At 44.1% G+C, this 12,204-nt stretch overlaps 1 protein-coding gene across 1 annotated transcript in view; it reads right to left on the bottom strand.

The window, feature by feature from the left end:
- LAMC2 (laminin subunit gamma 2) overlaps positions 1–12,204 on the bottom strand; it is a 67,760-nt gene that overhangs the window by 42,338 nt on the left and 13,218 nt on the right. The window contains exon 2 of the mRNA XM_019976491.2: positions 2,705–2,893. Within this exon, the coding sequence (XP_019832050.2) occupies positions 2,705–2,893 (189 nt within the window). The remainder of the gene's footprint in view (positions 1–2,704; positions 2,894–12,204) is intronic.

The following is a 12,204-nucleotide window of genomic DNA, read 5'->3' as shown; positions in this document are numbered from 1 at the left end:
GTGAGTTTCAAAGTATCCACAGAAAGCTATCAGGGTTACGAGAACTGAGGATAATTCAGCCCTGTTGCTGAGCCCCTAAAATCATCACCTAAAAATAAGTCTAGTTGGTATATTTAGAAGAAACTGATGTAACTGAATATACAACAAATTCCCTTGGGAAGTTATATTTTGAAAGTGAAAAATACCCTCTGGCTGATGGGGAAACTGAGAAATCACACAGAGAATTAAATTCTTGCTACTGATTTTGTGACCTGTGCAGTCAACAGGTAGCTGGAGATGGCACACAGTGGGGACAGCCCCGGCCACCACCATGCCACTCAGCCCTCGACAAGTCCCATCACCTCCCTCTCTAAGCCTCTGCTACCTCATTGTAAAATGAAAATAATAGCACTGTCTTCATAGGGTTATTTGTGAAGATTAAATTAATTAGTGGATGAAAGTGTTTAGAAAAGTGCCTGGCACAGAGTAAGCGTGTAATTCATGTTAACTATTAATATCATACAAGACATAAATCATCACTGGGCTCCACTGCTTCCTACTGGGTTGTTCACCCGGAGTCCAAGATGTCTATTCCCCCAAAGAAAGGAAAGAACCAGGCTCACTGTTGCTGGGTGGCAACAAACGAGAGTGGAGAAGAAGAGACGGCATGGTAAAGCCTCTTCACCATCTAGCTTCACCACGCAAAGAGACGGCATGGTAAAGCCTCTTCACCATCTAGCTTCACCACGCAGGCTCCTTGTCTACTCCCAGACTAATAGCCTTGTCTTCAGGCCAGGCTTTCCAGCTGAGCCAATTGCATTTCGCATCACATTCACGCTGATTATTTTCCTGGGATGACCCAACTCTAGTGACTCACAACAAAGCCACATCACCTAAGGGGATACGGGCTTGTCAGAGAGGTTAAATGCCCATTAAAGTGAAATCATTTTTCTTTTAATTTTTCTTTGGTTCAGAGGAAGAATTACTAAACCCCAAAGATTCTGGATGCTGAGTCAAAGCCACAAGACTGAGCAAATCTGACTCAAACCATATGGTAGCAGCAAGTCTGGTGAATCTGAGAATGACTGCTGATGTATGGGTCTGTATCACCATGGGGTCACCCCCGTTTTCGAAGGCTCCCCAACACACGCTACTTGCAAGTCATGGCTGGGCCAAAGCCTGCCCATTTTTAGATTCTTTCAGCTGCTGCTAAGAATCGGCTCCACAGAGTTATACTGAGTCATAAGGCTATACCTTTTTGGTAAATTAACATTGATCACATTATAGTATTAAACACTTTTTGGCAAAGAGAAATAGATATGCCAAGGAAGACAATAGACAAATAAGGTAGCTTTACAAAGTCCCAACTTCAGGGACTTCCCGAGTGGTCAGTGGTTAGGACTCCCCACTTCCACTACAGAGGACACTGGTTCAATCCCTGGTTGGGGAAATAAGATTCCGTGTACCTCATGGTGTGGCCAAAATAATTGTTTTTAATTTTTTAAGTCCCAAATATTTATCTCTCTCTTCCTCTTTATCTTTATTAACTTGTCTTTACTGTCTGCTCATGACTATGATGGTAAAGAATCTGCCTCAGAAAGGGAGACCCTGGTTCAATCCCTGGGTTAGGAAGAGTCCCTGGAGAAGGGAATGGCTACCCATTCCAGTATTCTTGCCTGGAGAATCCCCATGGACAGAGGAGCCTGGCGGGCCACAGTCCATGGGGTCACAAAGGGTCAGACAGGACTGAGCAACTAACACTTTCACTTTTCATGATGACCTCAGCAGGACATGTGCATCTGTGTACACATAAACTGCCTATAGTTCTGAGAATACAGCAGTGGGTGATACATTTAGAACAAGAACAACAAAAACAGGCTCTCCTGTGAACCAGCCACCCTACTAGGTCTTCTTATTTATTGTTCTATTTTCTCTTGCTCACCACCCTGTGAAGGATTCTAATCTACCTATTCTGTGTCTGTCTCTTTTATCAGTCTCACTTTATCTTGCCAGCACCCAGCATAGCACCAGAAACAAATCTTTCTAATATCTTATTTTTGAGAGGCTGGTCAAAGGGATAGTTGTGGAAGTGAAGAACTATCACTGGAAGAATACAAGCTTCTTTGTGGGTAGCCATTTCCTTCTCCAGGTCAAAGACTCATCTGCTGGGAAAAGTCATCGGGTGCCTCTCTTGGGGCTGGAATTCCAACTAATGGGCCCTGAAGACCACAGCTAGTTCCTACAACCTAGCCTTAAGAGAAAACATATTTCCTTTCAGATTGAAATTGCTAAAAAAAAAAAACCAGTGTCTAGTAGATTCCCAGTTGTTCTAGAAATTTTTAAATAAACTTTATTTTTAGAATTATATGTTCATATGTTGAAAGGAAATTATTAGTTTTGCAATATATTTTTCTGTTCTGTTTGTTTACTTTTGGCTGTGCCATGGGGTACCTTAGTTCCTAGTCCAGGGATCGAACCTGTGCCCATGCATTGGGAGTACTGTGGAGTCTTAACCACCGGACCAACTGGGAAGTGTCTATTCAAGAAAACTGAACATCTGCCTCTTGGTCTGCTCTCTCTCTCTTTTCCCCTGCTTCCCTCCCTCCCCATTGTCTCCCCTCCCCCTCCCTCCCTTTCCCTATTCTCTCCCCTCCCCCTCCCTCCCTCCCCCCATTCCCTCCCCTCCCCCTCTCTCCCCCCAATTCCCCCCCTTTTATCAGACTACCTTTGGAGTTGCAGTTGCAGGGCAAACAGCGGTCTCTCTCCCTGTGTCGGTAAAATCCTTCCTTGCACCTCTCACAGTGAATGCCACCAGTGTTGTCACTGCAGTGGAGGCAGCGGAATCCATTTCCTGTCAGTCTGTGAAGTTCCTGATCAAAGATGCATTGCCTGGACTTCCCATTGCAATCACAGACTAGGGATTAGGGGGGAAAAAAGACTACATCGTCAGCAGAAAACAAGTTGGGGCAATTCTCCTAGGTGTTTTATTATTATTATTAATAAAAATGATGCCCAGGGTACTACATACTAGTTTAAACTGCTCGGTAGCAAAAGGTAATGGGGTGAAATTGGCCGCACGACGATGGAGGGAGTTCTCGGTTTACCTAAAGGAAGCGTTGCTGGAGGAGTGTTGCCTTGGAGAACACAAAACGATGTGCAGTCAGGGTTGCAAGACTGCCAGACCCCTCAAGACAAACCAAAGCTCTAACATTATGTATTTTTATGTGAAAAGTCCTGATTTAAATATATGCAAGGAATTCATCTTTAAAATTCTGTGAAACCCCACAGTACAAGTCTATGGGCTGGAGAAGACCTGAGGACCGCCAGAATGTGCACTCTGGCACGACTGTGAAACAGCTGAAGGTGTTATCTATTCAAGACCTATAGCATCTGTCCTTCCAGTGATGGTCAAGGAGCTAATTTTTTTTTAATTTACTTTATTGAAACACAGCAATTTGCAGTGTTATATTAATTCCTGGTGTTCAGCAAAGTGATTCAGTTATACATACATATATACATTCTTCTTCATATCCCTTATTATGGTTTATTACAGGATATTGAATAAGTTCCTTGTGCTATGAGTAGGACCTTGTTTATCCACCGTATATGTAATAGTTTGCATCTGCTAATCCCAAACTCCCTATACTTCCCTCCCCAACCCAGCCCCCTTGGCAACCACAAATCTGTTCTCTACGCCTGTGAGTCTGTTTCTGTTTCATGGATAAGCTCATTTGTGCCACATTTTAGATTCCACACATAAGTGATATCATATAGTATTTGTCTTTCTCTTTCTGACTGACTTCACTCAGCACGATAATCCTAGGACCATCTGTGTTGCTGCAAATGGCATCATTTCATTCTTTTTGTGGCTGAGTAGTGTTCCATTGTGTGTGTGTGGATCACGTCTTCTTTATCCATTCATCTCTCGACCCACATTTAGGTGGTTTCCATGTCTTGACTACTGTGAATAGTCCTGCCATGAACACAGGGGTGCATCTATCTTTTTAAATTACAGTTTTGTCTCGGTATATGCCCAGGAACAGGATTGTTGGATCACGTAGCTACTTCAGTTTTTTGAGGAACCTCCATTCTGTTTCCCAAAGAGGCTGCACCAATTTATATTCCCACCAACAATGTAGGAGGGTTCCCTGTGCTTGAGGAGCTAATATGACTATCTGGACAGGTATTTCCTCCCCTCTCACTGTGCCATAAGGGTCTCTCCCAAAGCCAGGAGTCAAAAAGAACCACAGTCCCATTAAGAAGGACTTTCCCCAGGTTTCCAGGAAAGTTTACATTATGCATGTTCCAAAGAGACTCATGGGGTGACTAACATGTCCATGCGGGACCGAAACAGCCCATGAGTTAACAGGGGAAATCCTTAGTGTTGTACCTGGCACACAGCAGACCCCCAGCAAATATTTCAGCCACGGTTTGGAAAAGATGATGAGCCTTGGGGTAAAAAGAATGGTATCAAGTACCAGTTCTGCTAGTTCCTCAGGCAATCACTTCAACTCTCTGATTCTTTTTTCTTTTATAAACGTAGACTGCATTTTCTACCTCCCTGGATTGTCGAAAGGATTCCACAGACAAAAGAAGATCAAGTCCTTCGTCTATGCTATTTCACCCCTCACTCACAGGAGAGAGGTATTGCCTCAGATGAGAAAAATGCAGCTTACAAAAGTTAAGTAACTTGACCCAGTGGAAAGCTGGGATTTGAACCTCTGTCTGTTGCCAAAACCCACTTTCTTTCCCCCAGAGACACTGTCTCTGTTGGCCATGCGACCCTAGTGAGAACTTGTCTCTGGCAATGCCCAGGGCCGTGACTTACCCTGGGGACTCATTTTAAAAGTCAGCAAATGTACCAACAGATACAGAGCAGCTGCCCGTGCAGGCCTTGGCAGCTCTGACGGAACAAAGGTGGCCAAGGTGGCTGAGTACAGCCGCTGACCTTCGTGAGGGACTTCTTTGCAGTAACTCCTAAAACTCATTCTCTTACTCCTGTGGCTGCCCCTAATCTGAGCAAAGTCAAGAACCTATCCAGAGACCAGTCAAGAACCTATTCAGCAGCTCAGTGAATTCTTGCAATAACACTTTAACATGGGTTTAATAATTTTCATTCAACAGATGAAGAAATGAATGCATAGAGGGGGTGGGTGTCTCACCTCAGCTGACACAGCCAAGTGGCAAGGGTGTAAATGCTCCCAGGTGTGTCCAATCACAAAGCTCTAGCCTTTCCATGTTACTCTTTCGTCTCAAGGCTCTGGTCTGCTCCTGTGTGTAGGTATTCTTTCTGTGACTCCCTCATGGAAAGTTATTCAGCCTCTTCTCCAGTTCTTCCTAATCTGGCAAGATGTCCCATCCCTCCTGAGACAGCTCTGGTTGTTACACATTATTTTTATGCAATTTTATTTTTTAAACTATCATTTTTTTAATTGTTTCCCCTCCTTTTCTCACTCATCTGATATTTTATTTATTTTTGGCTGCACTGGGTCTGCATCGCTGTGCCCAGGCTTTCTCTACTTGCAGTGAGCATGGGCTTCTCATTCTGGTGCTTCTCTTGTTGCAGAGCACAGGCTCAGAGGCTGTGGCACACGGGCTTAGTTGCTCCGAGGCATGTGGGATCTTCCCAGACCAGGGATGGAACTCATGTCCCCTGCATTGGCAGCAGATTCTTATCCACTGAGCCACCAGGATGTCCCTGCAATTTTAAATGTGCCTCTGTCCCTATAATTTTATCATGCATTCTGTTCTTCTGTGGAAAACAACAACACATACACAGACACACCTACTCTCTTCTCTATTTATTGACTCATCAGACATTTCTCACATTTACATTTATAAGGCGCTGCATTAGCCAAGCCCTTGAGTATCTGAAGATAGGACCATCTTCATCTTTAGCCTTCTCTTCTTCAGGTTAAGCTGAAGATCTGTCACCTCCAGAACTTTCAACCATTTCCCAAGTCACGATTTCTAGGTTCATCTTGACTCCCTTCCTAGGAACAAACTCTCATTTTCACTGCTGCTGCTGCTGCTGCTAAGTCGCTTCAGTCATGTCCAACTCTGTGCGACCCCATAGACAGCAGCCCATCAGGCTCCCCCGTCCCTGGGATTCTCCAGGCAAGAACACTGGAGTGGGTTGCCATTTCCTTCTCCACTCATTTTCACTACCTTTCTTTAAATGACCAGAATTTATTACAGCTCTTCAAATGTGGTTTGAACAGCTTAGCTTACAGCAGGACCAGATATTATAATTCCATAGATGAGCCTAACATTTCACTAAACTCACAGCCCATGAAGTTTGCATTCAGTTCAGACTCCCAGGGCTTTTTCACAGAACTGATGCCAAGCCGAATCTTTCCCAACGAATGTTTGTGTAATGGATTTTTCTGGATCTCCAACAGATGTGCCACACAGCTGCCATGTGCTGTGAAATTTCTGCCGAGCAGCTCATTAGGCACGAACAAGAGCTAAATCCACCAGCCAATGATCCTTGTGAGGCTGTCCAGTTGGATCCCACACTGAGCCAGCACCCTCCCTGCCCTGGATGACCTTTGTGAACAATCTCAAAATAATTTCAAACGTCTCATTGCTTTTTTTTTTTCCTGCTTTTTGTGTGGTCTCTGTTTTCTTTTTTGTATTTATTTTATGTTTATTCTGTTTATTTATTTGTCTGCGCTGGGTCTTGCAGGACCTTCGATCTTTGTTGCAGCATTCGAGCTTCTAGTTGCAGTTTGTGGGATCTACTCCCTGACCAAGACTCAGCTGCATTGGGAGCGTGGAGTCTTAGCCACCCGGACCACCAGGGAAGTCTTTTTTCATTCAAAACAAACTTTTTGCTGGTAGAAGTTAATTTCATTAGGAAGTGATGTATTTTTAGAGCATTATTTTAAAAATAGAAAACCCCGTTATCTTTTTTTAACCATTTCCCTTTCTTTCTGTCCCTTCTGCTTTAAAGCTCTGTTATGAAAGAAATGATGTTCTTCCTTTAAAATTCACAGCCTTCGATGGAGATGCCTTCATATAATTCCAATACAGGAGGCCTTTAGGCAGCATCTCTCCACTCTGGAACTCTGTGGCAAACCTATTGTGAGCTACCCTGCTCTCTCTCAGTTGGGCTTCTCTTTAAGCCCAGGGTTAGGTACGTTTCCCAGGTGGTGCAGTGGTACAGAATTCGCCTGCCAATGCAGGAAACACAGGAGACATGGGTTCAGTGATTCCCTGGAGTAGAGGAAATAGCAACCCACTCCAGTATTCTTGCCTGGAGAATTCCACGGACAGAGGAGCTTAACGGGCTATAGTCCACGGAGCCACAAAAAGTCAGATGTGACTGGGCACACACACCTATAATACATTTTAAAACAAGAGGAAACTCTAAAAATGTTTTTTTATTATACTTCCTTTTTTATGTTTAGCCTTGTTCAGCTTTAAATCTGTTATAGAATTTTTTTTTTTTTTTTGAAATCTACTTGCTATTCTTCTAAATTTGGGGCCAGCTGTAAATTTTGTAACTATATTGTCTAGTTTCCATCAGGGAGCCTTGACACAAAAGCCAGTGATACAAGTATAAAGAGGGGGTCCTGGACATGTCCTGGGTCCATTGGGAATAATTTGTCAAATCCTTTCATCCAACAAATATAGACGGAGCATCTATGTGCCATACCCTGTTTTCAGGAATTTAGCGGTAGCCAGAAACCAACAGATGGGACTACCCTGGTGATCCAGTAGTTAAGAATCTGCCTGCCAATGCAGGGGACATGGGTTCCATCGCTGGTCCTGGAAGAGCCCACATGTTGTGGAGCAACTAAGCCCACGCAACACAACTACTGAGCCCACACAGCTAGAGCCTGTGTTCTGCAAGAGAAGCTACTGCAATGAGAAGCCCAGGCACAGAAATGAAGAGTGGCCCCAGCTCACTGCAACTAGAGAAAGCCCACATGCAACAATGAAGACCCTGCACAGCCATAAATAAATAAAATTTTTTAAAAAACCAATAGCTGTCCAAGACTTCATGGAGTTTTCGTGATACTTAGAGGAAAAGACATACATTTCATCCATTCATTTAGTAAGTATCACTTCACATCTAACAGGGGCACTGCCCTGGTGCTCGGACACTGGGCTTTGTGAGCCAGCAAGATTTCAATAAAGGGAATCATAAGTTTTATATGGGCGTCCCTGGTGGCTCAGCCAGTAAAGAATCTGCCTGCAATGCAGGAGACCTTGGTTCAATCCCTGGGTTGGGAAGATCCACTGGAGAAGGAAATGGCAACCCACTCTAGCATTCTTGCCTGGAGAATTCCAAGTAAGATATTAAATATACACTTATTTGAGATATATTGGGCTTTGTCACATACACATCTTGGACATGTCCTTTGTCGCATACATATCATGTTATCACGGTTTTCCTCATTCTATCGTGGACAGGCATAGGTCCAGTATCTGGCATTAAGCTATTACTGTATCAGAAAATACAGAAACAAATCAGACTCTGACCCTGAACAGACCTGAAGACATATAGGGTCTAGAAATTAAGAGTGGCAGAATCTTTCTCCTTGTCTCACTGATTCTGTATCACAGGAATCAGGTCCTACCCACTACCCTTATTTGACTATTCATTTCTATGGTACTCTTTCCAAATTAGGGACATCTTTTCAAGGTTTTGACTTCCCTGGTGGCTCAGACAGTAAAGCATCTGCCTACACTGGAGGTGACCCAGGTTCGATTCCTGGGTGGGGAAGATCCTCTAGAGAAGGAAATGGCAACCCACTCCAGTACACTTGCCTGGAAAATCCCAAGGACTGAGGAGCCTGGTAAGCTACAGTCCATGGGGTCGCAAAGAGTTGGACATGACTGAGTGATTTCACTTCACTTTCAAGGTTTTGTCCTGTCCCCTCACCATCCCCTCACTCCACCAGCCTAAATCCTTGCCCTGTCAGCAGGGATGCTCCTTAGGAGCTAAAGAAAGGAGACTCAGCAAGTTCACCTCAAGTCCCGCAGAAGCCCCACAGAAACCAAACATGCCACTCAGACTTTTTTGTATTTCTCTCAGTCTAGGAAAACGTGGGTAGTAATTGTGTCTGACTGCAACGTATGCTGCTTCTTTGGCACTTAAGCATTTATTATCAAAACAGCTGTAATAGCACACCATCGCTGACCCTCAAGGTACTTCTTAGAAAAGTCCGCCAGGCAGCCAGAGGCAGGCTGATCCACCCACCACCCCCCAGGCTCCCCACCAGGAAACACAGTCCAGGAGCTGCAAAGTCTGCAAACAATGCAGCAAGGTGTGCAGACCGCCTCGGGCCCACCTAACACTCCCACCCTCACTCAAACACACAACTCCAACCGGTTGGGACAGGAAGCTCGGGGCCAAAGGCTGTTTCCAAGCTGTATCCTTCAAAGAATGAAAGGAAACTGAAAATATTTCCTAGGGTTGTACTGGGGCAAGGTCTTGGAATAATCTGCATCAGGGGCTGCAGTTCATCAAGACCTCATTTTAAATTCTCCAGAGGAAATGTTGAAAGCAATTACGAGAACGGATCAACAATTTGGCATTCCTGTGACCATTTGTATACAAGCAAGTCCTCTTTCTATTGTTCTAAACATAAAAAGCCCGGCTCTGCTTTTCACCAAGCTGATCTAATTTCCACCTTCACATGCTGGACCCTTGTGCTTTTTAGCGCTCTAACAGTAACAACAAAATTTTAAATCCAAACTCCTTTCAAAACCCTCTAGATCTGGCCCTGCTGACCTCTCCATCTTGACCTTGGTCCTCTTTCTATCTCTCGTTCATTGGACTCCAACACATAGACCCTGGTATGCACTAATCCTGGGGTGCACAAGCTATTTCCCTTTAGGCCTTTAGGCTTGCTGTTTCCTTTGCCTGGGCACTACCTGCTCCCACCCTCTCTGAACTCACTCGGCAGAAGAGCAATCTTAGGAACAAAAAAATTAGATGGCATTGGTCCATAGTGATAACCGGTTAAGAGCTTCTCTTTCTGATTGCCCACAGGTCTTCATCTCCATCTCTCTCATGGCACTTATCACTTTCTATCCTGAGTCATCCCTATTTGTGTACATGACTAACTTCCTCTATCGCACTTCGCACTTTTGTATCCGAGAAAAGGAATATTACTTGCCATATCAGTAAACAAGCAAGTCACAATCATTCATCAGAGATTACAGCCCTCCGATGTGGGCCAGTGAACTGTAAAGGAACTCAGGAAGGAGAACACCAGCCATCTAGAAGCCATCAGACTGCAGTCACTCCCTACGCTGAGCCCTAAGGAAAGGGAGCTCAGGATGTGAAAACACAGGATACTGGCCCCAGACAGATGAGGTGCACATCAAAGGAATGGTTTCAGTGAGTCTTGACTCTTGCATCTTTCCATACATAGAAAAGTGCTAAATTCCTTAACACGGGATATCTGGTTTTCTTTAGTTTACAAAAAAAAAAAAAAACTTTTGACATTCTGGCTACCTGCCCTTTGTTACAAAATTTCTATATACCTGCTCCTGCCACCAACCCACCCACCTACCCCACCTCCTGGAAGCAGTTCTCTTAGGGTTACTTGAGATGCTGCCTCCTGGGCTTAAGTTCCAAAAGATTCCACCAAATAAAACATAACTCTCAACTTATAGGTTGCGTGTACTTTTTTCAGTCGACATAGCCCATCGTACCTAGTACAGGGCTTGCAACTGTGACTGTTAAAGGAAAGCCTGGCTGAAAGGAAGGATGGATGGAAGCACAGACAGAAGGAAGGAAAGAAGGAAGGCAATCTGATTCTAAGAAAAGCCAAACAAGAACCGGAACATAGAGAAATTTCTCAGGACTCTAGGGACCCAATATGAAATTTTCTCAACATTAATACATAAAGTTTTCATTGTTTACATATAAGGCATTCAGTGTAAAAAAAAAAAAAGTTAATGTTTGTACCCCAAAAAATAAAAACTATGGGGAAATGAGAACAGCATGAATTGCGAGAGGAACATGATACTTTTGTTAGAAGGAGCGTATGAGACTTCCGGGTTGCTGCTTTCATTGGACGAACCATTTCAGCGCCAGGATGTCCCGACCTCTGCGTGTGAGCCTGAAGCTGCCATTGCAAAGGGCAGCACGCCTAGGACTGCGTGCAAGGAGGGGCAGGGGCGAGGCAGGTGTGAGACCATGAGATCAGTTTGCCGCCACCAGGCAGTCTTGACAGGCAGTGTACTTGGCCCCTGTGCGGGACTATCTCAGGAGCTAGGAATCTGAGCGTCATGTTTGAACCTGACAGAGTGTGCTGGCTCCTGTTACGTAGAGCCTTGCTGCTCTTGTTGCCATTTCAGCTGCTAAGAGCACTAATACTGAATCACTTAAACAGCAGCAAGTTTAGAATAAGTGACCTGGAATCTCCTGGGGATAAGTCCACATATAAACCGCTTAAGGATGGTGCTTAATTCTCTTCCTAATTTAGAGGATTAGACAGGTATGTGCCTTGTTTCCTTTCTTGTATTTTCTGTCTCTCATTCCCTTTCTGAGACATCAAATCTTTTCTTCTGCTTCCTTGTTGAAACTCTCTTCCCTTGGATACTATGATGCCATATTGCCAGGTTCCTCTTGGCTTCTCACCTCTTCCCTTACCCATTCAAGTCTTTGTGGGATCCTCTCCTTGCCCCAACTCTAAGTGTTGGTGCTTCTCATGTCTCAGGCCTGAGCCTCCATGCCTCTCATGATAGAACTCTAGAACTCTCTCATCCAAGCCAAGGACTTCAATAACCACAATAGGTGTGGACATACCAAGATACTTCCCTGGCCCAGAATACCTTCTCAGTTTTAGATCCTCATGTCCAGCCATGCACTTTACATGTTCAACTGGTTGTCTCAAAAGCTCTTCACACAAAGCATATAAAAACTCAATTTATAAATAATACTGCAATGAACTTTGGGGTGCATGTGTCTTTTTGAATTATGGCTTTCTTAGGGTATACGCCCAATAGTGGGACTGCTAGGTCATATGGTAGTTCTATTTTTAGTTTTTTAAGGAACTTCCATATTGTTCTCCAAAGGAAGCAATCTAAATGTCCATTGACAGATGAATAAAGAAGATGTGGTACACATATGCTAGGGAATATTACTCAGCCATAAAAAGGAATGATATCGGGTCATTTTTGGAGACAAATACGGACCTAGAGTCTGTCACACAGAGTGAAGTAAGTCAGAAAAGCAAATATCGTACATTCACACATATG

This window comes from Bos indicus, chromosome 16, assembly GCF_029378745.1.
Source record: "Bos indicus isolate NIAB-ARS_2022 breed Sahiwal x Tharparkar chromosome 16, NIAB-ARS_B.indTharparkar_mat_pri_1.0, whole genome shotgun sequence".
Lineage (NCBI taxonomy): Eukaryota > Metazoa > Chordata > Mammalia > Artiodactyla > Bovidae > Bos > Bos indicus.
This window is presented reverse-complemented; position numbering and strand designations above follow the sequence as displayed.